The sequence below is a fragment of the Barbatula barbatula genome (genome assembly GCF_947034865.1).
Source record: "Barbatula barbatula genome assembly, chromosome: 9".
Lineage (NCBI taxonomy): Eukaryota > Metazoa > Chordata > Actinopteri > Cypriniformes > Nemacheilidae > Barbatula > Barbatula barbatula.
In genome coordinates, this window is record NC_136772.1 from 6,137,689 (window position 1) to 6,158,043 (window position 20,355).

The following is a 20,355-nucleotide window of genomic DNA, read 5'->3' on the forward strand; positions in this document are numbered from 1 at the left end:
AATACCGCCTTGCTTTTAATGCACCAGAACCAGATTTTGTGCTATGAATACAACCAGCCAACTCCATTGAGCAATCGATGATAGGCCACACTTGATATCCTCATTAGTGAGCTTTTATCACAACAGCAAAACGTATGACGCTATATTTCTCTTTCATCAAATTCAATACCAGGGGAGACATTTCTCAAGAATCAAAGTGTTTTGTTCTTTTATCATAAAGTCTAACCATTAGGTAAAATAGATCTTCTAAAAAGAAAAGTTGTAATAAAGATTTTATCTGGTTTATGTACACCAAATTACCAAAAGTTTTAAGTAATTGATGGGTTGACTAGGCATCTTTATTCCCTTTATGTTGATCCTTTAGCAGCCATCGTGAAATGTATCCAGACCCAAACATATAAGAATTACATTTACATTTATTAGACGCTTTTATCCAAAGCAACTTACAAGTAGTTTTTTACAGTGGCACATTACTGCAGAGAATCAGGGGTAAGGTGCCTTGCTCAAGGGCACTTCGGTCATGACCTGCAGGCACTGAGATTAGAACCGGCAACCTTTTGATCACAAGTCCAACGCTCTAACCACCAGGCCACAATCATTTATAGAAAATCTCACAAAAGACACCACCAACCTCCAGTGGTTGTGGCATGAAATGTTCAGCAGGCACATCGGTGTCATAACACTCTTGCCCATACAGTGTATTTTGTTTTTCAGCACTAGCAAAATCATTTTCAACAGTTATAGGCATAACATTTCGTTTTCAATATGCTACACATAATCAACGCCGCAGAATTGTTTACAGATGGAAGGGGTCTTTTAAAACCTCTTTCAAAAACATATTCAATGGTATTTACTCATGAAACATGCATGCATGAATAAACAGAGTGAACTTCTGTATAAAGCGCAAAACCATTCTTACGGAAACTGCAGCTTTCAATTCAATGGGCCAATTTACCTACAAATGAATTTATGATTTACACGAAATCACGTTGTGCGGGTTTCATGAATATCTCTGTAATTTACATAAACTAACCACTAAAGAACGAAACTGGCGATGTGACAACTGTGGTGTGGTAAGTATTTAAGGGGAAATACATTAAAGCCTTGAACGTTATTGAGAGCGATCACTCGTAATTCCAGTACAGCACCCATGGGGAAATAAGGGATCTTTGTTCTCGGTATGGAATCGTGCCTTTCTTTTGAAAGGGCTTTGTTACTTCATTAAAAGGATTTAAAGGATTTTACCCTGATAATGTCACCCTGGTTTAAGACTTATTGTCTTAAACACAATCCTATACATAAAGATTTGGGATTATATACAGCATCATTGGGTCATGTCTGTCAGAATAAATTTGGGAATTGAGGGTATAGTTGTTGCCGACCAACTGCATTAACTAAAATTGTGACCGGATTTACAATTACTAGTCATTTTTTCCTTGACACTGTCCAGATACTACAAACATAATATAACCAATATTCATAAACATGGAAACCAATCAAATATGGAGAGAGCCTGTTTTCGATCAAATGTCAGATTCTTTAGCTCCCAAAATTCATGAACAAGCACAAAAGAGAAATGTTACCCGAACTGAACACTTGATGCTCACATTTATATTAGGAATAAAATCTTTGCTCTGCTAACACATCACTCTACCAATTGAGCTACAGGAACGCAACAGGAAAACAGTTCTGAAATGGAAATAAAATGTCTTTATTTTATATTGATTTTATATAAAAAGTACTTACATTTAATACATTTTTTCCAAAATACAAGCAGCCAAACAACATATAAATCAAATACAAAATTATAAAATCTGTTGTATCTTAGTAGCGTCCCTTGAAATTAACAGGTAACATGATTTAATTCAGAGTACTCTAAAATTCCAATGTAACAGTGAATATTCTCGTTGTTATCCGTGACCCTAGACGTCGTGTCTTGTGTTTGTTGTCTAGCAGTGATGGAGTCCATCATTTTCATTTGCTTGATGTATGGTGCACTGCAGCTGTATTACTAAGCCCGTTGGTAGCTTTAAGCAGACAAAGTACCAGAAAAGTAGCGTGTCTTATACGTAACGTTTGATTACTTCCATCTTTCATACTACTAGTTTGTAGTTAATGTGAATTAAACTTATATCGGCTGAATGAATATGCATTTGTCCAGCGAAATATCAGATTGCACTTTCATTTAGCGCTGAGCTATCCTAGCACGCCACACGGTTGGGCTTAATAAACATTTAAAGTTTATCCTTGCAGCATTTTCCTGGTGGGTGGAAATAAAACTAATCACTTAATGAAGCAAACCAAAAAAATTGGATATAAACTAACTTTCTTATAAAGATCAGACCGAAGTCATGTGGTCGACATTGTAGCCCTATGTTGGGGAATAAGGTTTTTTAAAAATAAACATAACCTTTTAAATGATACAAACATGACATTTGTAATAATTAAATATGATAAATGAGGTTAATATTAAAATGAAGAAATCGTCACAGTGTACTACGATGTAAAGAGTCGGAAAAAAAATGATACAAAGCAACGTATGAACAGAAATGTTATGCATGTATTGATCACGGTCCACAAGTAGCAGTTTTGTATCATTCGTAGCACAATTCATGTTTACTGAAAAGACAGTAACAACAAAAATCATGGAACGTTCCCAACATTATCACAGACATAAAGGCATAATGCTGATGGTGGCGGGAAACCAAAAGTAAACAAGTTTTCTGAACCTGATAGGAAATAGAAATGTTTTTTCCTTGTGTTTTATACATTTTGTACATTGAAGTATAAAAAGAGTAGAAAGTGTAGTCAGGCTATGCGGCGGTTTCTCGAATAGTCCCCTCTAGTTTCTTTGGGAGTAGCTCTCTCCTCTCGTCAATGTTGATGACTGGTTTGCGACAGTTTTGGCCATCGAGGTACATCTTTGCGTACATCGGATTGGAGTAGTTCATTGGCTGTGTGGAGAAATAATGAGAGATAAATATGAAAAACTGCACATTAAATTAATATGTTCATTAAAGACAACATGTTTAATTAAAAGAAAACAGATATACAGTAATTAAAAATAAAAAGATTCACGTGGAATTCACAATTCATAACCATTAAAATGAATTGAAAACAAATTATGCAACTTTTGGAAACGTGTTTTCCCACTGTAGCGGAAGATAAACATAGGTTTGGTTGCATTATGTCACGTGGATACTCTGTTTTATCATGCTAATGACATAATGGTAATCTCAACTTCCTGCATAAACAACAAATCAAAAAGGAACAAGGAAAACCCAAATACCAACAACTTTAACCATGAATCCATGCACTTTCATGGAAACATTTCACGGGGACAGCCATGCAGGACCACCACACTAAATGCATGCAAAAATATCATCTGGGATGACTGTGACTTGCTACTGTCACTCAGGGAATATCGGGTTTAATAATTGGGACAAAGAATCCCAAGACGTTCACCTGTCCAGGTATAACTTCCTTAGGGATAGAATGAATATTCAGCGTGCAAGGTTCACTGGATTTAACACACCAGCCCTGGAAGACACACATTTTCCCAGCATGCGGAAGACATTAGGAACTTCATTGTCACTACAGGACGACACGTTTATAGTTGGATACAGACAGATATAGACAGGGTATCAGAGCAAACATAAGTTTAGAATGTGAGATGTTATCTTTGGAAGAAAAAGATCAGTACAAAGCATTAAAACAGAGCGTATCCTGTCGTCGCCATAATAGCATTGCTCTTAAAAAGCGTCATTTTTTTCTAAGACATGTCAGGCGGTTTTCTTTTGTAACGGATACAAATTTTGTATGTAGCTTTAATGAGGAAATTCTATAAAGAAATCACAGGATCGGCTAATGTTTTTCACTGGTATGATGAAGGCAACCGTCATCCAGAGTGGAAGTGATAAAGCTCCATTACATTTTTTCAAAAACACTTTTTTGAATCACATTGTTAGTTATGGATTTAGATCGTTGACCTTTGAGACTTCATGATTCTGCTGTAAGAGGTGTTTATGCGACACAAACCTTATGGGGATCGAGTGTGAAATTTGGTTTGAGGAGGCTGCCGGCATCGGCGTGGTTGTCATGGTCCACCTCATACATGTTGTAAGATGGATTGCCTATCTCTACATTGATGCCTCCATTGGTTATGGGCTGCCGTTGTACATGTTTACCTCTGCAACAAGATGATGCAATAAAAACTGTTTGGAGACGTGCAAAGTGGTTTGGAGACATTAATGTTTGGTGCATTTTGGAACATGAGGTTAATCGATTAACATAATCGATAAAAACGGAATTGATTATTATACGTTTTTAAATGAATGAAACAAACAGCATTTATCAATATTTGCAAAGAACTGCCACCAAATTCACATAATGGAGACATTTTTGTTGCACTGAAAATATATGGCTTTAGAAGTCAATATATCACTTGCTATATAATGAATACAAACAGTAAGTTTATCACCAGCCTGCAGTCCACAGCAAGTCATTTTTGCTGTCAAATAGAGTCAGGTAGCATTAAATGCAGACATTTTTCATGTTTTCAAAAGAATATATTGCACCAAACACATTTAATTGACAGCCCTACTTATTACATACTGTATAAAACCATTAGTCAGTACCTTTGGCGCCTTCTGCAGATGAAAACCCCAGCGACCACTGTCATAATGAGAATCACCAGCAGAACCAGCGGCACAATGATGGCGATACTTCCTGTTACACACAAGACGAGAAAAAGCCAGAAGCAGAAGCCACTATTAAGTCTATTTCCCCAGGTGTCTATGCAGGTGGAACAAGAAATTATTAGATACTCCATCACGGCAAAATGAAATAAACACTACCGCAGCTGCACAGATATTGAACTAATATTTAACACGAAGCCCAGATGTATATTCAGACGTGTCGTTTGACTGATGAAATAATGTTTCTTTTCATTTGAATAATTCAAGCAGTGATTCCTTATTGAATTAGCAGAGGAAGGCTCTTTATAAACCTCACCTCCAGCTGTGTTATCTGAACGGCTGCTCTTGGGGGCCGGCCTCTCACACTGGGTCCCCGACCAATTAGCCGAGCATCTGATTTAAAAGAACAGAAGATAATGAGACAAAATGACAGAAATGGAAAGTAATTGCTGATGGTCTCGGAATTAAACACAGGTCATAGCCAGATGTAAGATGTAGCAAGATGGACCAAAGAGTGCCATAATTTACTCGGCCTCATGTCGTTCCAAACCCATGTGTCATTTTTGAGAAGGTTTCTGCAGAGTGTCGAGAGTACACTGCTCAATAGTACACTAAAATAATGACATATTAGGGAGGCCAGTTCCAAAAATGTTGTAGATTTTAGTGCCGAGATGGAAAATAATTAAAGATGCACCATTAATACATTTCTCCCCTGATAGCAGATTATTCAGATTTCTTTTGACTGACAGGCTATATAGACCCTGATCATGGGCTGTATTTAAACTATCGGCAGATATATCGGTGCATATCTAAGAAAAATATATCCGGCTAAAAAGATCAATTTCATTCATACAATCTATATGAAGAATTAGAATACAGTACACAGACTCCTATGTTACATTTAATTTAAATTTTTTAAAGCTTGACGTTCCAATTACCAGTATAAGCACTCTATATATTCTGCTAAATATCTTGGTTTGTGCAAAATGGAAGCAGCAAAATGATACAGTTTCAGAATAACATGAGTCAATTTTAAGAAAGTGAAATTTCTGATTCACTAAATGTAGTTGCAAAACTGACTGCCAAACAGAGTCCAACGAAGTGAACTCACGCCATTGGTAGAGCCACTTAGGCTTTGCTGGATTGATCCAAAAAACTAACAAACAGTGGATTTATAGCACTACAGATCAGGTATTTAAACATATAAATTGCCTACTCATCGTTGGAAAAGTGTTTTAAAATAAAACATTTCAGACAGAGTAGGCTAGCGGGCGGTAAAAAACAAGCTGAAAACACTCATTAGATGGTGAGCGATACAGTGGAAAAGAACCATGAATCATCTTATTTGTACTATAAATGGAGATCCAATGGGGGGTAATGTGCACGATTAAACAGATGCTTGAAGTTTGTTTTTCAGTGGATGATATGATGGGGAGGATGATCTGTAGTCTCCAAATATTGCTGCCGTATTTTATCACACACAGAGAACCGACTGTATTAAAGACTGAACACAGTCATATATTTCAGTTTGGTAGCACAATAATGTGATTCTTCCCAAGGCAGATATTGTATGAAACGGACCAAAGAAATCAGAATTTTTTTGTTAAAAAAATCGTAAGCAAGGATCGATAACTTTTACTTTGGGAATCAGATGGTAGAGAGGAGGAAGGAATGAGCGAGATACTAGGCCACTAGTGACACAATGGTGGAATGCTGATGAAGATGAGACGTCAGGCGATGAAGAAGCTGGCAGAGGGACCTACTTGCATCGAGGTTTGTTAAGGGCAGTTATTGCGCATATCCCTTCATTCTGACAGTAGTAGTCACAGGGATTGGCCAGCTCATCGCAACGCTGGTTCTTGAACCCAGACGTGCAGCTGCAAGACATTTCAGTGAGGACAATAAGTGAAAAAGTAGATGTGCATTATCCGAACAAAAGCAAATATTTTCTGCTGTGTGTGTCACGCTTATAGATCATATCATATTTAAGAGCAGACGTATTCAATTACAGTTCCAAAGTCTCTGAAAAAACAAAACAATAGTAACTTACACAATGAATTTATGAGAAATTATACATTTTTGTATGGTAAAATATATTTGAGCAACTGTTTTGTAATTGTGTAAATGAAATTCTGCGTCAAAACAAACTGGTCTTGTTTTCTGTCGGCTCTGCATGAATATCAACAAGCAGCAGACATGCTGAGCTAAATAACTTTCCTGTAAATGTAACTTCTGTATGAACAGCTTTTTACTGCTGAAGCCGCTCCAAGAAAAATGACTTATAGCTTTAATAAGTGATTTACATTGGTTCATTTCAGGTTAAACACCATGACTTCTTGGAAAAGGCACATTCATCACTCTATATATTGTATGTGACTCACAGCTTGCGAGTGAAAATCCAGATGAGATCATTTGCATAGGAATCGATTCCATCCACTCGATTATGCCATTGAAACTACATCGAGAATTTGGCCAGAAAAATTACTTTTCGAAATGACCATTTACAACCTGTTTAGGTTTGTAGACTGGTCATAGTTTAATGCTCGCAGACCAAACTACAGTACAAGGCTTCTGTCGCTATTTATGATCGCAGGCAATAAGATCTGAATGGACAGAAAGGACACAAAGACCTCAGGCAGCATGAAAGATGTATTTTTTAGGACACAATGTATTTTTGCTAATGGATTCTTTCTGAATAAATCATATTTAAATAATAATAAAATTAACATTGTTAGTTCGAGATACCTAATGCATAACTTCATTTTAAACATACAGTATTTAAACAATTCAACTTTTAGTTTAAAGTCCCCATGAACTAGAAGTTGCGATCGTTTTTATTTCTGTGTTTTGAAGCATTTCCGAGTAAAACAGAGCTGTTGTATTCTGAAATGGAACTGGCAGCAGCCTGACAATTGAAGGGAAGAAGTTAGCGCATGCTAAGCCCAAGCCATCTAACGTACATCATTTAAGATGGATAGTCATTACAGCACGGAAGTGCATTTTCAGATTTGACGTTTATGAGGGCATGTGGTTTTTATAAAGAGAAGGACCCACAATGATTAACTATTTACAATAAACGCTGCCATATTTCACAAAAAAAACAGGCATTGTCATTTTCTATTTCACTGGGACTTTAACAAAATGTTAGCAAAAAAGTCAAGCACACAGCTTTGCAAAGCCAAGTATAAACACATGTTCTTGAAACGCTTTATCACTTTATGACAGTTTCTAGCACACAGACAGAAATGCCTCAGACATATATGAAGGACGGATGAACCAATATATTTCCGCAGATCACAGCTGACAGCTCTGTGGCCTCAGAACCTCTGTTTCTCACATCATAAACACACAGTGCCCTGGGAGCTGCGCCTGCCTTCATCAGTTCCTGATCTTGCAATAGGAAAGCAGATTTATTTTTGACAAAACAAATTGTGGGCCTTTCTAAACGTTTCAAATCCTTTTTGCCGAGCTAAACAGATCAGGACTCCAGCTGTCCTCGGATGCCGTTCCAATATACACAAATACTGTCAGGATCATCTCCACCGTGCTGCACATCTTTATCAATGCGACATAGAAAGCCACAGATTATTCTTTTGGAAGGTCCTGCTTCAACCTCAATATGCCTGTATTAAAACTAATAATTACTTTACTGTACGATTTATAACACCTGCAGCTCAAATCATATTGGTCACATGATTTTGTTAATTGTTTGAACATTAAGTACTGTAAAGCGTCATCATTTACTCACCCTCGAGCTGTTCCAAATCTGTATAAATTTCATTGTTTGGCTAAACACCAGAAAATATATTTGGAAGAATGCTTGTAACCAAACAGTTCTTGGCCACCATTGACTACCATAGTAGGAAAAATGACAAAAGGGCCCCAGAACTATTTGCTTTCCTACATTCTTAAAAATATCTTCTTTTGTGTTCAACAGAACAAAGATATTTGTCCTACTATGGTAGTCAATGGCGGCTAAGAACTATTTGGTTACAAGCATTCTTAGAAATATCTTTCTCTTCGTTCATCCGAAACAAGTAAAGCAACACTTGTGTTTGCTGGGATTTGCTATTTTAAACTTGTTTGACTTTGCAGCAATGAAGAGCGACTAATGATCAACGGACGATTTGCATAATGTATAATTTTGTGGGTGGTGCAAACTTGAGAACAAAACTAGGTAGCAGTGAGAATGATAGTGTGCGAATGTAGATACAGTACATCAAGTCGTACAACGCAACACTGCTAGGCAGAAATTCATTTTGGAGCCACGCTTTGCATGTGGAGATCAAAGCGACACGAGGCGTTGAGAGGTTGATTGCAGCTTTAACACGAATCATGTGGAATTGATGTTATATATTAAATAGTTTCAGCTTTTTTAGATGTTAGAATGTGACGGTTCAATCCAAAAGTTACACATATGCGCAGTAAGAAATCCTTATTACAAAAGTGAAATAGCAGATGCTTTTTTGAAATCTCTGTCAAATATACACTTTTTAGGAACTTGTAAGCCTAAAGCCAGTGTAGACCCCCCACTGAGGTAATCTGGGACCCCATTGATGGAAACCTCAGACATCTGTGCAACTTTTAAAAAATGAATGGAAAGGCTTCCACGGTTGTGCGCCATTTGAGTTTAATAGCTGAGAATTTGGACAAAAGCAAGGGGCACTTAGTCATTACTTACTGGCAGAAGGGCAGGCTGGTGTCAGGGTCCAGATGACAGGTGCCTCCATTATAGCAGTAGCCATCACACAACTGGCAACTGGAGGCGATCCGACCGCTGGTACAGCTGGCAGAAAGAGAACAAATTGGATGAGTCAAAAAATGGGATTGTTACATTAATTGAGATTCAGTGTGCTTTGAACTTTATAGGCTAACCCATTTAGATGCTACATACATTAGGCTTTGTATCATAATGAGCTACATGTCATTGCGTAGCATTTTTTGGGATGAAATTACAGTTCGCTGAATGTGCAGAAATAACAAAATGATATCCATTCTGTTTAGCTGAGGCACATCATTTGCGTCAGAGGAAGAAAATATGGAAGCAAGATAGGACAGCTACTGTGAAAGTCAGTTGTTTCATCATCACTAGCCCCAAACATCATCAAAATAATGACGGTTTCAACTATTTCCAAAACACATTAATAATGTATGCCTACTAAAACGTTTGACTTACTTGCAAGATACGTCTCCCGTCTCTCCATTAATGATACACGGAGCTCCGTGGCAACGCAGGCACTTGTCGACGTCACACTTGATTCCTTCATAGCGTGCCGGGCACACGCATTCAACATGTCCTGAGCTGGAGAGCGTGCACGCTTTGGAATGGACGCAGTAGTGATGACAGATGTCTGTCATGGACAAAGAAAAGCAAATAAACACAAGAGATGCCCCTAATTAGGACACGGGGGCGCATTTCCCCTATAATATGTGCAAGTTTAATTAGAATTTGACAAAGCTTTAATGAGACTTAATTATCCACATCAAATATCTACTGGTACCAAGATGAAATGCGTCACCCCTTGGGTGCACAACAGTGAAAATGCATTACTGGGGCTGAGATTAAATTGTTGTGCAACAAATTATAATAACAAAGACGTTATAACAGAGGAAATATTTTATCGGCGAAGTGCAGAAGCACCTCAAGGGTGTCACGGCGGAATTCAGATGCCCCTTTTGGCGCAGATTGCTACGGGGAGATGCCCTTTCTGCTCAAACATTTTTTTACTTGAATTGAGAGTTTTGTTGATGCCAGTTGTGGAGAATATCACAGGAATTGTTCCGTTAACCATAAACGATTGGTCGTATACGTTAAAAAAGCTAATTCAAAGGTATATTTATTCAAAAGATTTCATATGGATAAGAAAGACAGGGCAGGACAGAAAGGAAAAGAAAATAAATAAAAAATTGTAACTTGGATTATAATTATTTACATGGATTATAATCATATTTACACTAAATAGCAGGGAAATTCATTCATCTGCAATTTGTTGCCATGAGACTCAAGCAGTAAAAGAAATCCAACCTCTGCAGTACTTACGATAGAGGCAGCGGTCACCCGTGTACTCTGCTAAACAGCGACACACTGGCTGGTTTCCATTGCTGACTTCACACGTGCCTCCATTTAGACAGTAATTATCACACACCCGCCTCTCACAGTTAGCACCGCTGAAACCGGTCGCACAGCGGCAGGTGGGTTTTCCTATAGAGATATGTTTGACATTGAGAAGAAAGAACCGTGAGATCAACATATATTGTCATCAATGAGGTTTCCTAATTTGAATGGGTTGAATATGGAGTGGCCTATGTGAGGAAAACGAGGAGACTCCTTCTGAATATACTATTTACAGGAATGTGTTTAGGTAACACGACCAGTTTTGTTTCATACTGTGAACTACTAATGATATTTCTCCCAAGTTTCAAATAAAAATATTGTTTCTATTTGCATGTATTTGCAGAAAACGAAAACTGGAGAAACAGGTCAAAATAACAGAAAAGATGCTCTTTATTTTTTCAGACCAGCAAAGAAAACAAGTTTGTTTTCCCTTTTAAAGCACTACAGCAGTCATATTTGTACACGTATCTTTTATTATTACACGGCTCCATGGAACGCTTGATTCTGATTGGCCAGTCGCGACATTTACAGGTCCGTTATTCACAGATAACAACCTCTCAAAACTAATAACACACGGTAACCTGGATGCGGCAAATCATTTTGACAGTTCTTTGACAATTTAAATATAAATATGTATTTTAATGACATTTATGACATTATATTTACAAATGATTAAACCAAATTGCCTGTTCGTGACATTTGAACGTCGTTTCTTGCCCTAAAAACGAAAGTAAGGTCTACATTTGGTAATTATATAAGCGAATAATAGTAATGTTAATATTTCACCCAACACTGTGTTAGAACAACCCAGCATACAGTAGGTTAACTTATAAACCAATTTTGACCCAATACTGGGTGTAGTGTAGTTTACATTACCCTTTTTCTGGCTCTTCAAAATATTTTTTTTGGTGCGGTGCCCTTAAGACTTCCACAGAGTGAAACATGCAATATGAGATGGTGTTTGCTGTCAGGTTCAGCATAGATTGTTACTCCTCATCCATCAATAACAGCCTCTTTTCAACGTCTGTGCCAGGTTCACAAAACAATCTGTGCTGAAATGTGCCTCTAAGACTGCAGAGATCATACTGATGACCTTGTTAAAAAACACCTACCATCTTCAGCCACCTACGTGTGTCCTTCAAAAAGCATACAGTACACATACAGGCATGTGCTACACAAATATGGATGGTGTGTCTTAAGATTCTGGTATTTATCTTTTTGATGTAAGCAGTTTGCCAAATGAGCCCATTTTGTAGCTTAGTTGGTCTTTTCGGAGCTGAAGTTTCAAGCACTAAAGGTTACAAAGTCTCTTTATAGCACAATGAGATGACAATGGACAATTGGTTTTCTCATGATGTGACCCCTTCAGGCAAACAAAACATGCAGTTAAATGAGCAAATAATGAGCAAAGCAATCGTTCTGTCAGTTAATAGGTCTACTGTTGTACGTCTGGTCTAATATGGGACATGGCACCCACAGGGAAAACTTAGAAAATGTCTAAAACTTTGGTGGGTATAAGATATTGGGGATAATTGCTTTCTGGTATGCCCCATCAGTCATTTGATGGATAAGGATAAATAAAGCCATAATATGACACTCTTGACTAAATTAAATTGAGGTGCAGATACAAACACTCCACAGATTTCGTCATCAGCAATCTTGTCTCTTCATTTGGGACAAAAGAGCTCGGCTATAAATGAATTCCTTATTAAAACAGATCAGTGGTACCTTATCAAGCACACCAGAGCACACATGAAGCCCCGAACAATTATAAATTATAACCATTATAATGAACACAGACACATCTCTCATTTTTGGTAACAGATGTCTTCTTCCTGCAGAAGATTACATTTAGAGTACACGTAATGGAAGCTGATATGATTTCACAGCGGTTGCGTGAAGCATTTAGAAGCCGGTGGGCAGCACTAAAAAATACAAAGGTGCTACTTAACTTAACTCTGATGCAATGCAACATTTAATAATGCTAAAACAGCAGATCATGACATAAAATATGAATCGTTTTTTTACTTATTCATACTGTATAGACCGAGAAAAATGACAAAAAGGGCAAAAGGATTGGGACGCCCATTTAACATGTTTTTATATTCCAGTAATTCCAATTAAAACAATTTTTTAATATTTTTCCATCTTTTTTTTGGAAATGGCCTCTTTCTGTTCCAAATAAAACTGTTCCCCTGTGTTCAAGTCATTGGTGGGTTTGGGTAATGAATGCTTGACTCAAAGGTATTCAGGTGGGTTCAGTTCTGGGCTTTATGCAGACCAGTCAAGTTCTTCCACACTAGACTGAATCAATCATTTCTTTCTGAACCTTGCTTTGTGCACAGAACCACTGTTATGTTGGAATAGAAATGAGTCCCGAACAAACTGTTGCTATAAAATTAGAAGCACACAATTGGGGTCCGGGGAAAAAAGATAAGGCAAAAATTGTAAAAGTCTACTGAACATTATTATTGTTTCATGCAAAGGCGCCGATATCTGTTTCTGCCGGTAGGTGCTCAAACCTCCACAACCAGCTACCGCCCAACAAGTTTTGATGTCTCTTTAAAGTTATATACATCCAACAAATGTAGCCAATTATTTTAGTTTAAAAACAATGTTGTCTTTATCACATCACATCTACAATTTATCTAACAAAGTTAAATTATTTCTTTATACATTCAAGTTATAGAATGATGTGCATTTTAGAAAGGGGGGTCCCTCACAATAGGATCATCTTATTTTGGGGGTCCTTAGCATCATAAAATTTGAAAGCCCCTGCTCTAGAATATCATTATTTGCTGTAGCATTAAGATTTCTGCTCACGGGAATGACTCCAGTAGACAAACCTGTTCATTACAAGAGGGCGTACCAATACTTTTGAAGAGAGAGTCTCTTACCAAGAGGTGAGCCCGTGCACGTCCCTCCGTTTAAGCAGTAATCCGCACAATGGTTCACTTCACAGCGTTCCCCGGAGAAATTGGGCCAACAGTAACAGCGCCAGTCTCCTTTCTCATTGGCCATGCAGCGTCCTCCGTTCTCACAGGCCGGTCTGCACATCTCACCTTTACCATTTTGAAATAAATAAATGTATTGAGAGATGTATGTTTTGTATTCTGTATGGCTTTCAATTGATGACCATGTCAGTTAATCGAAATGAATTGAGGATCATTCGAATATGTCTATTACTGTGCCAGTCGAAAGCACTGATTTCAGAGTAAATCCTTTCTGTATTATTTTATATCATTGAACATAAATCTTTCTCGCCATCCAGCTGATAGAGAATGATGTTAGCAAGACCAAGGTCATGGGATTTAAGTCGACTCCCAGAAAACAAGCATACTGATAAAACGTACGCCCGATTGCACACCAATTCGCTTTGACTGAATTGCGTTCTTGTTTTTGTAATTATTCCCAATAAATAAATATGTCAAACTGACAGCTCTAGTATTTTGTTTTCTGTGTTTAATGCCCTGCAATTCACATGGTCCTTCAAAATGATGAGATTCTGTAACCTGTCAAGAAAAAATGCAGCAAGCACAATAAAAAGCAAAGTATAGAGCACAAGAAAGGATTCAAACCTGAAACACTGGGGTCTACACAGGAGCCATTGACCAAGGTCTTTCCCTCAGGACAGATACAGCTGGCCCCGGTTGGGTTCAGCAAGCACATAAAATCGCAGATCATCCTTAGGCAAGCATTGGCCACTGAAAGTAAAACATAATCGGTACAATCAGGGTTAAAATATATCAAGTTCATCCTAATACTGGGATAAAAATAGGAACTTCTTAAATTGAATTCACTGAGGCGATTGTTCGCAGTTGTGTTGGTCTCTTCTCCCCCCTACCAACACGCGGTATGAAAACACGCCACAGTGATTTGACAGCTGAAACATTTTCAATGTATTTATTTATTTTCTCTGAAAGCAGCCAATCGAACCTCAGGCTCAAAAGGTGCAGTTTCAAGGACGCCGGGAGTTTAAGGGAGTACATCTTTATCAGTCTTCAGTGTTTTGCTTAGGACATCAAACTTTTGCCTTTTGCTGGCAGTGCTCAAGTCTCTCTCGATCTCAGACTTTAATGGGTCAGTGGGGACTGGTTCAGCTGCCCTTCACTACAAACCCACCAGAACAGAAAGATCTGTTTGAGGTGGTGAGGCCGTTAACACACATGATAATAATCCAAGATCCACAGTTTATGAGAAAACAGTATATGTGTGATCTAAAGCATGTGAAGATCTTATATGGGAAGCAAAGTAAATTGCTGTTAGGTTACTATTGAACTGTAAAAGGTTTTGAAGAGTGTTATTTATTTCTGCATGAGATGCTGTGAAAGTAAGGGAAATCAATGTTCACTATGTGAAAATAGTTTCAATGTTCCAGGAATATGTAGCTGTAAATACAACACTGGCAATTCACAACACAGTCAATTGAACATTGCTTTTACTTTCAACATGATGCTTTTGTACTTATTGTATGTCTTTTGTTATATGTTCAATGCTTTGGCAATATTGTAAGAACACGCAATCATGTCAATAAAGTACCTTGAAATTGAAAAAATTGATAACAGAGCTCTGATCTTAATTGTACATATTTTAGGACACGACCCTTAACCGAATATTTTAAGCCAACTCTACAAAGTGAAAATCTCTCTTACCGTCCTGTTGTTTGAACCGATGGGAGATCAGAACATTTGTAGTTTTTTCGATACCCAGATCAAGAGGCTCAAGCGTTCTTTTGCCATATTTGTGTATTCTGAAAATGTCATTTTTCAGTCCTGTTCCGTAAATATAATCCTCAAAAATATCTATTCTGTATGGTTGTGAAATTCCTGTGCACAGGTAAAGTGAGGGAAATACATCAGAAAAACTGAAACTTAAAAAAAAATTCACTTTAATGATTAATGCAATTCAATTGAACAAAACAAGACTTTAATTATATATATTATGTACTGTACATAATACAGCTGTCAAATAAAACATGAAATGAAACATTTAAATGACCGACAGACCTTACATACACAATGAAGAAAAAACACTTTCAGGCATCTAAACCACAAGAACCAATATATCATCAGTTTCACTTTCGACTGCACTTCTCACCTTGCCTGCCATCGATTACCACCAATGGGTCTGATCCATCGAATCTGACGCTGCCAATGACAGAGAGCTCGGCGTCCGCCCAATACACACGCTGGCTGATGTAATCAATCGCCAACCCTACAGATAAACCACAGGAGGAGATTTATTTCCCCAATGATAATGAGTCCTTGAACAGAATGTTACAAAACTGCTTTTTAACATATTCAAAAAATGACATAAAGCAATAGCTCACAATAAAAGAATACAGAAAACAAGGTTTAATTAAAGTACAACATTTTTAAAGAGTTGTTTACCAATAAATAACAATTTAGAACATTGTTAGGAAGAATGCTATGGACTGCAGTCACCATGCACTTTTATTGTATCTTTTCTCATAAAAAGAAAGTGGATGGGGACTGAAGCTGTCAGTCACATTCAGTCAGTAACATTCTGCTTAAGAATGGAACAAAAAAGGTAGGGAAGAAAATCATTTAGGTTTGGCAATACAAAGAACAATACATACTAGCAATTTTGTTTTTTGGTGAACTGTCCTTTTAAGAAAAATGGTTGGGAGTATTGAAATCTCATTGGTGATTAATAGAACACTGCTTTTAGGTTCTGTGAACAGTGTTGGGGAAAATATGGCTCCAAATTGAATTATTTATATCATTAAATAACCTTTACAAAACCCTTGCCGCAGTGTGGACATATTCAGCACAAAAGAGTCATATCCGTGTCCTTCTCCTCCTGAAATAACCTCAGCAAAAGTTTGTCCCACATTTCAGAGTTTGCGTTACTCGACTCATTATATTTCCTCTTTTGATTAAAGACTCGGATGTTGCTTTTTTGTTCCTTATCTAGATGATGGATTCCTAAAGCTGCACTGGAGGCGTAATATTGGCCCCTATAAAGGAGGCCGCAGTTAAATGTAGAGATACTTAGTGTTTCCCAGAGGAACATGCCTACAGGTTTACCTAAAGGCACTGCATCAAAAACAGTCCTTTTTTATTTCCTTTCAGACTTTTTCTACAACTACACAACATGAAAAGTGCTGTGATTTAACAGTTTTAAGAATACAAGAACCATGTGCTTCTATGCAGACCTATTCAGACCTTGACCTGGCTTCTTTACAAGTCAAAAAGATATATTGAAAGATATACCGTTGAAATGCAGTATTTGACGCTACATTGAAAGTATGAAAACATACCTGTGGGTCTTCTAAGGTTCTTGTCCAAAAGCACTCTACGCATGGAACCGTCCATTGCACTCTCTTCTATGTGTGAGTGATCGCCTATTACAGACCAATACATCATCCTGGAATAGGCCCAATGTTATTTTATTAATATCAAACAATATTGCCGTACATATGCTTAAATATACAAACTACATTGCATAGATTACTGTACACTGTACAAATGTAGTTTCACTTCATTTTTATATTTAAAAGGTCAAATATTAACTTTGGAGGATCTATTGACAGAAATGCAATATAATATACATAACTATGTATTCAGAGGAATAATGTAGCTTTTATCGCCTTAGCATGAGCTATTTCTATCTACATACACCGCGGGTCCTGTTGCATGGAATTCGCCATGTTGTTTATGACAGAGACAGTTCTGAAAGTCTAAACCAATCTGACATAATAACTTTACTAAACGGCGCAGCTGAATGGTTCCTTCCGTATCAACAGCCAATGAGCTTGCTGCTTAACGTTTATATCTTGGCTATTGATAGTTGCAGAAGTGCAGTGTGTTTCAGAAACCCTCCTCCTTCCCCAGCTCCACATGTATAGATCTGCTACAAGGTGATCACGTAAGTTACTGTGTGCATCCCGGGGTATACAGTACAAGGTATTTAAAAGTCAAGGATTACTTCTGAAAAAGCATCCTGTGTGCTTTTTTTAAAGAAAAATAAATTTCACCTTTAATACACAAAGTTGCTTATTTGAAGTAGCCATGTCATAAATTTGCTTATTTGTAGTAGTGGAGAATCCAAAATGTTTTTGCAATTTATTGTTTTATTTCGTAATATTCGATATTGAGAAACACCATTGTATAGAATGCACATAATTACAGAAAATAGGGTTAAACATGTTCTTACCCTTTGACTGGATTGACAGTAATGGCGTAAGGTTCCCCTGCAATGTCCGTTATCAAGCGAGTGCAGTTGGGTCCCTTGAGTTGGCCCACATTAATAGAGTATCTAAGCTTGGTCCAGTGAGCTGTGTAATAACTGAACCAGTGCATCCTAGAGTGGTCTGTCCAGTAGATGTTTCCAGTTACCCAGTCGGCTGATACATCTCTGGGCCTGCGGAAATCTGGGCACTGCAAAAGTCACCCAGATAACAAGGTGATTCCCGTGTGGATCAAGGCAACACAGAATCATAGGTTTGAGCAGATAAATAAATGTTGTCAAAATATTAGAAATTGCATTATTGCAATCTGTATTAGATTTGGTTATAATTATGTCAAATTAAAACTAGACCCCAAAATAAAAATACAGTCAATCTTTATTCAATAGCTAATTCAACTTTAATGATGCAATTTCTAACATTGTAATATTTTTTATTCTGTAAAAAGTGCAGTGATATATATATGATTTTATATATCTGGAAAAACAGCAGTATATGATTATTCAATTTCCTACATGCATATTGAAAATTTCCAATACCAAATACCAATAAGGTCATCCAAAATCCAGAACATTCCTGAAAACATTTGTCGACATGCTTCACACAGACTCGCGATACTTACTATGATGCCAACATTAGTTTTAGTTTGACTCCTGTTTAGGATTTCTTTGTAAAAAAGTCCACCGGGATTAAACTGAGTAGCCCAGATAAACTTTTGTTGTTGATACAGAGCATCCATCCCAATGATGCGGGCATTTTCCTCAATGCGAGCATGTACTTTGTGTCCATGACTCTGGTTAAATGGATACACAAAACTTCGGATTTCAGTGTCATTAGCTATGTAGAGCACTCGATCTTCTGGTCCTGCCCGTTGAGTTATTAATATGCAAAAAAAATGAAAAGTGGCTAAATTCCATTTGGGTTTTAAGACAACAGTTTGACAATTACATATGCAGATAAATCAACACAACGATATGCATTTTAATCTTACAGAAACAATTGATCCTAGACTATACATCCTGTTTATACACACAAACACACAGACACTATAAATTGAGGATATATCATTTTTTAACACTTTACTAACATGTTTTCACATAACAAATGCATATAACATAGGCATTACTAACATAGTGATACAAAGTGAAATATACTGTAAATAAGAACATACATCAATGGTTTAAACTAGGTCGTGCAAGCTGATCTAATACACGTAAAGGTGAGCTACAGAACGATTCAAAGACTAACATAAAATATCGTCACTAGCATTGAGCCAGTGGTGCCAAAGGCCAAATCAATAAAAAATATAAATCCTTACCTTTTGCTATGCAGCTACCATTCACATCCTTATAATTTTTGTCACATGTACATTTGTATGATCCTTTTGTATTTGTACAATAGTGAGAACATGTGCCAAACTGAAGACACTCATTCATCTCTGAAAAGGAAAAGCACGGTTACAACAAGAATCATTTACATCCTGATATATTACATATACATATATTACTACATTCTGAATGACTAAATAAATGTATAATCCCACCCTATAACCATGCCGTCGAGTGTGACAATACCAGTTTGGTTTCACCAGTGGTGCAGAGATGACATACATCACCTTAAATACCCCCCTTCCAGAAAAAGCTGTGAAAAACGGTCGCATGGTACCTTCGCACTTTCTGCTTCTGAGATTCCTCTGAAATCCAGGTTTGCAGTGGCAGATTGCATTTGTGTTTGTCTGATTGCACACTGCATCCTCTCCACATGGATTCAGCCTCTTTCCACATATGTCTCCATTTGAAGCTGGAAAAAGAGAGAGCTTTAAAGTAACATACTGTAAATGCACCCCGCTGTACCTCTGCATAATTCTTCGGTTTGTTTGTTTGAATCTTTCGTCAAAACTTCAACATTCTCATCCCGAATGTTTTTAAAGCTATTTTCACACTATGACTTTAATTCCAGCCATGCGTGCACACACCCACAAAAAGACACACAGTGTTGCATTTTCCTACATAACCCACTTGACACTTGATATTCATCAAACACTTTTTTAAGGGTTTTAAAACTCTTAACCCTAAAATGTAACGTCTGCTATTGATTCAGGTTGTTTAATGTAGAGACTAAATGCGAATAAGACCTTATTTGGTTTTCTTTCTGCGCTGTGAAAACACAATACTTTTAGGAAATTTGAGATAAATGTTCAAAAATCATCCTCTATCTTTTTCTTGTCAAAACCAATAGCGATGATGTCATCCTAAGATTTGCATACAGCCTTGAAATTGTCTTTTTTCTTACAACTATTTGCATAGTTGTGAATGTCCCAATTCGTATACTTC

The 20,355-nt window shown here is 37.2% G+C and overlaps 1 protein-coding gene across 1 annotated transcript in view; it reads right to left on the reverse strand.

Annotated features, from left to right (window-relative positions):
- Positions 1 to 1,697: 1,697 nt before the first annotated feature.
- The window catches only part of lrp1bb (low density lipoprotein receptor-related protein 1Bb), a gene marked incomplete at its 5' end in the record, with an annotated part of 226,997 nt that continues 208,339 nt past the window's right edge, over positions 1,698 to 20,355 (reverse strand). Inside the window, 18 exons of the mRNA XM_079463519.1 lie at positions 1,698 to 2,954; positions 3,466 to 3,540; positions 4,039 to 4,189; positions 4,638 to 4,728; positions 5,014 to 5,090; positions 6,461 to 6,574; positions 9,379 to 9,483; positions 9,874 to 10,048; positions 10,738 to 10,899; positions 13,710 to 13,874; positions 14,391 to 14,516; positions 15,465 to 15,638; positions 15,910 to 16,026; positions 17,096 to 17,202; positions 17,992 to 18,215; positions 18,645 to 18,886; positions 19,341 to 19,460; positions 19,688 to 19,822. Coding sequence (XP_079319645.1) covers positions 2,814 to 2,954; positions 3,466 to 3,540; positions 4,039 to 4,189; positions 4,638 to 4,728; positions 5,014 to 5,090; positions 6,461 to 6,574; positions 9,379 to 9,483; positions 9,874 to 10,048; positions 10,738 to 10,899; positions 13,710 to 13,874; positions 14,391 to 14,516; positions 15,465 to 15,638; positions 15,910 to 16,026; positions 17,096 to 17,202; positions 17,992 to 18,215; positions 18,645 to 18,886; positions 19,341 to 19,460; positions 19,688 to 19,822 — 2,501 coding nt within the window. The 3' untranslated portion in view covers positions 1,698 to 2,813. The remainder of the gene's footprint in view (positions 2,955 to 3,465; positions 3,541 to 4,038; positions 4,190 to 4,637; positions 4,729 to 5,013; positions 5,091 to 6,460; positions 6,575 to 9,378; positions 9,484 to 9,873; positions 10,049 to 10,737; positions 10,900 to 13,709; positions 13,875 to 14,390; positions 14,517 to 15,464; positions 15,639 to 15,909; positions 16,027 to 17,095; positions 17,203 to 17,991; positions 18,216 to 18,644; positions 18,887 to 19,340; positions 19,461 to 19,687; positions 19,823 to 20,355) is intronic.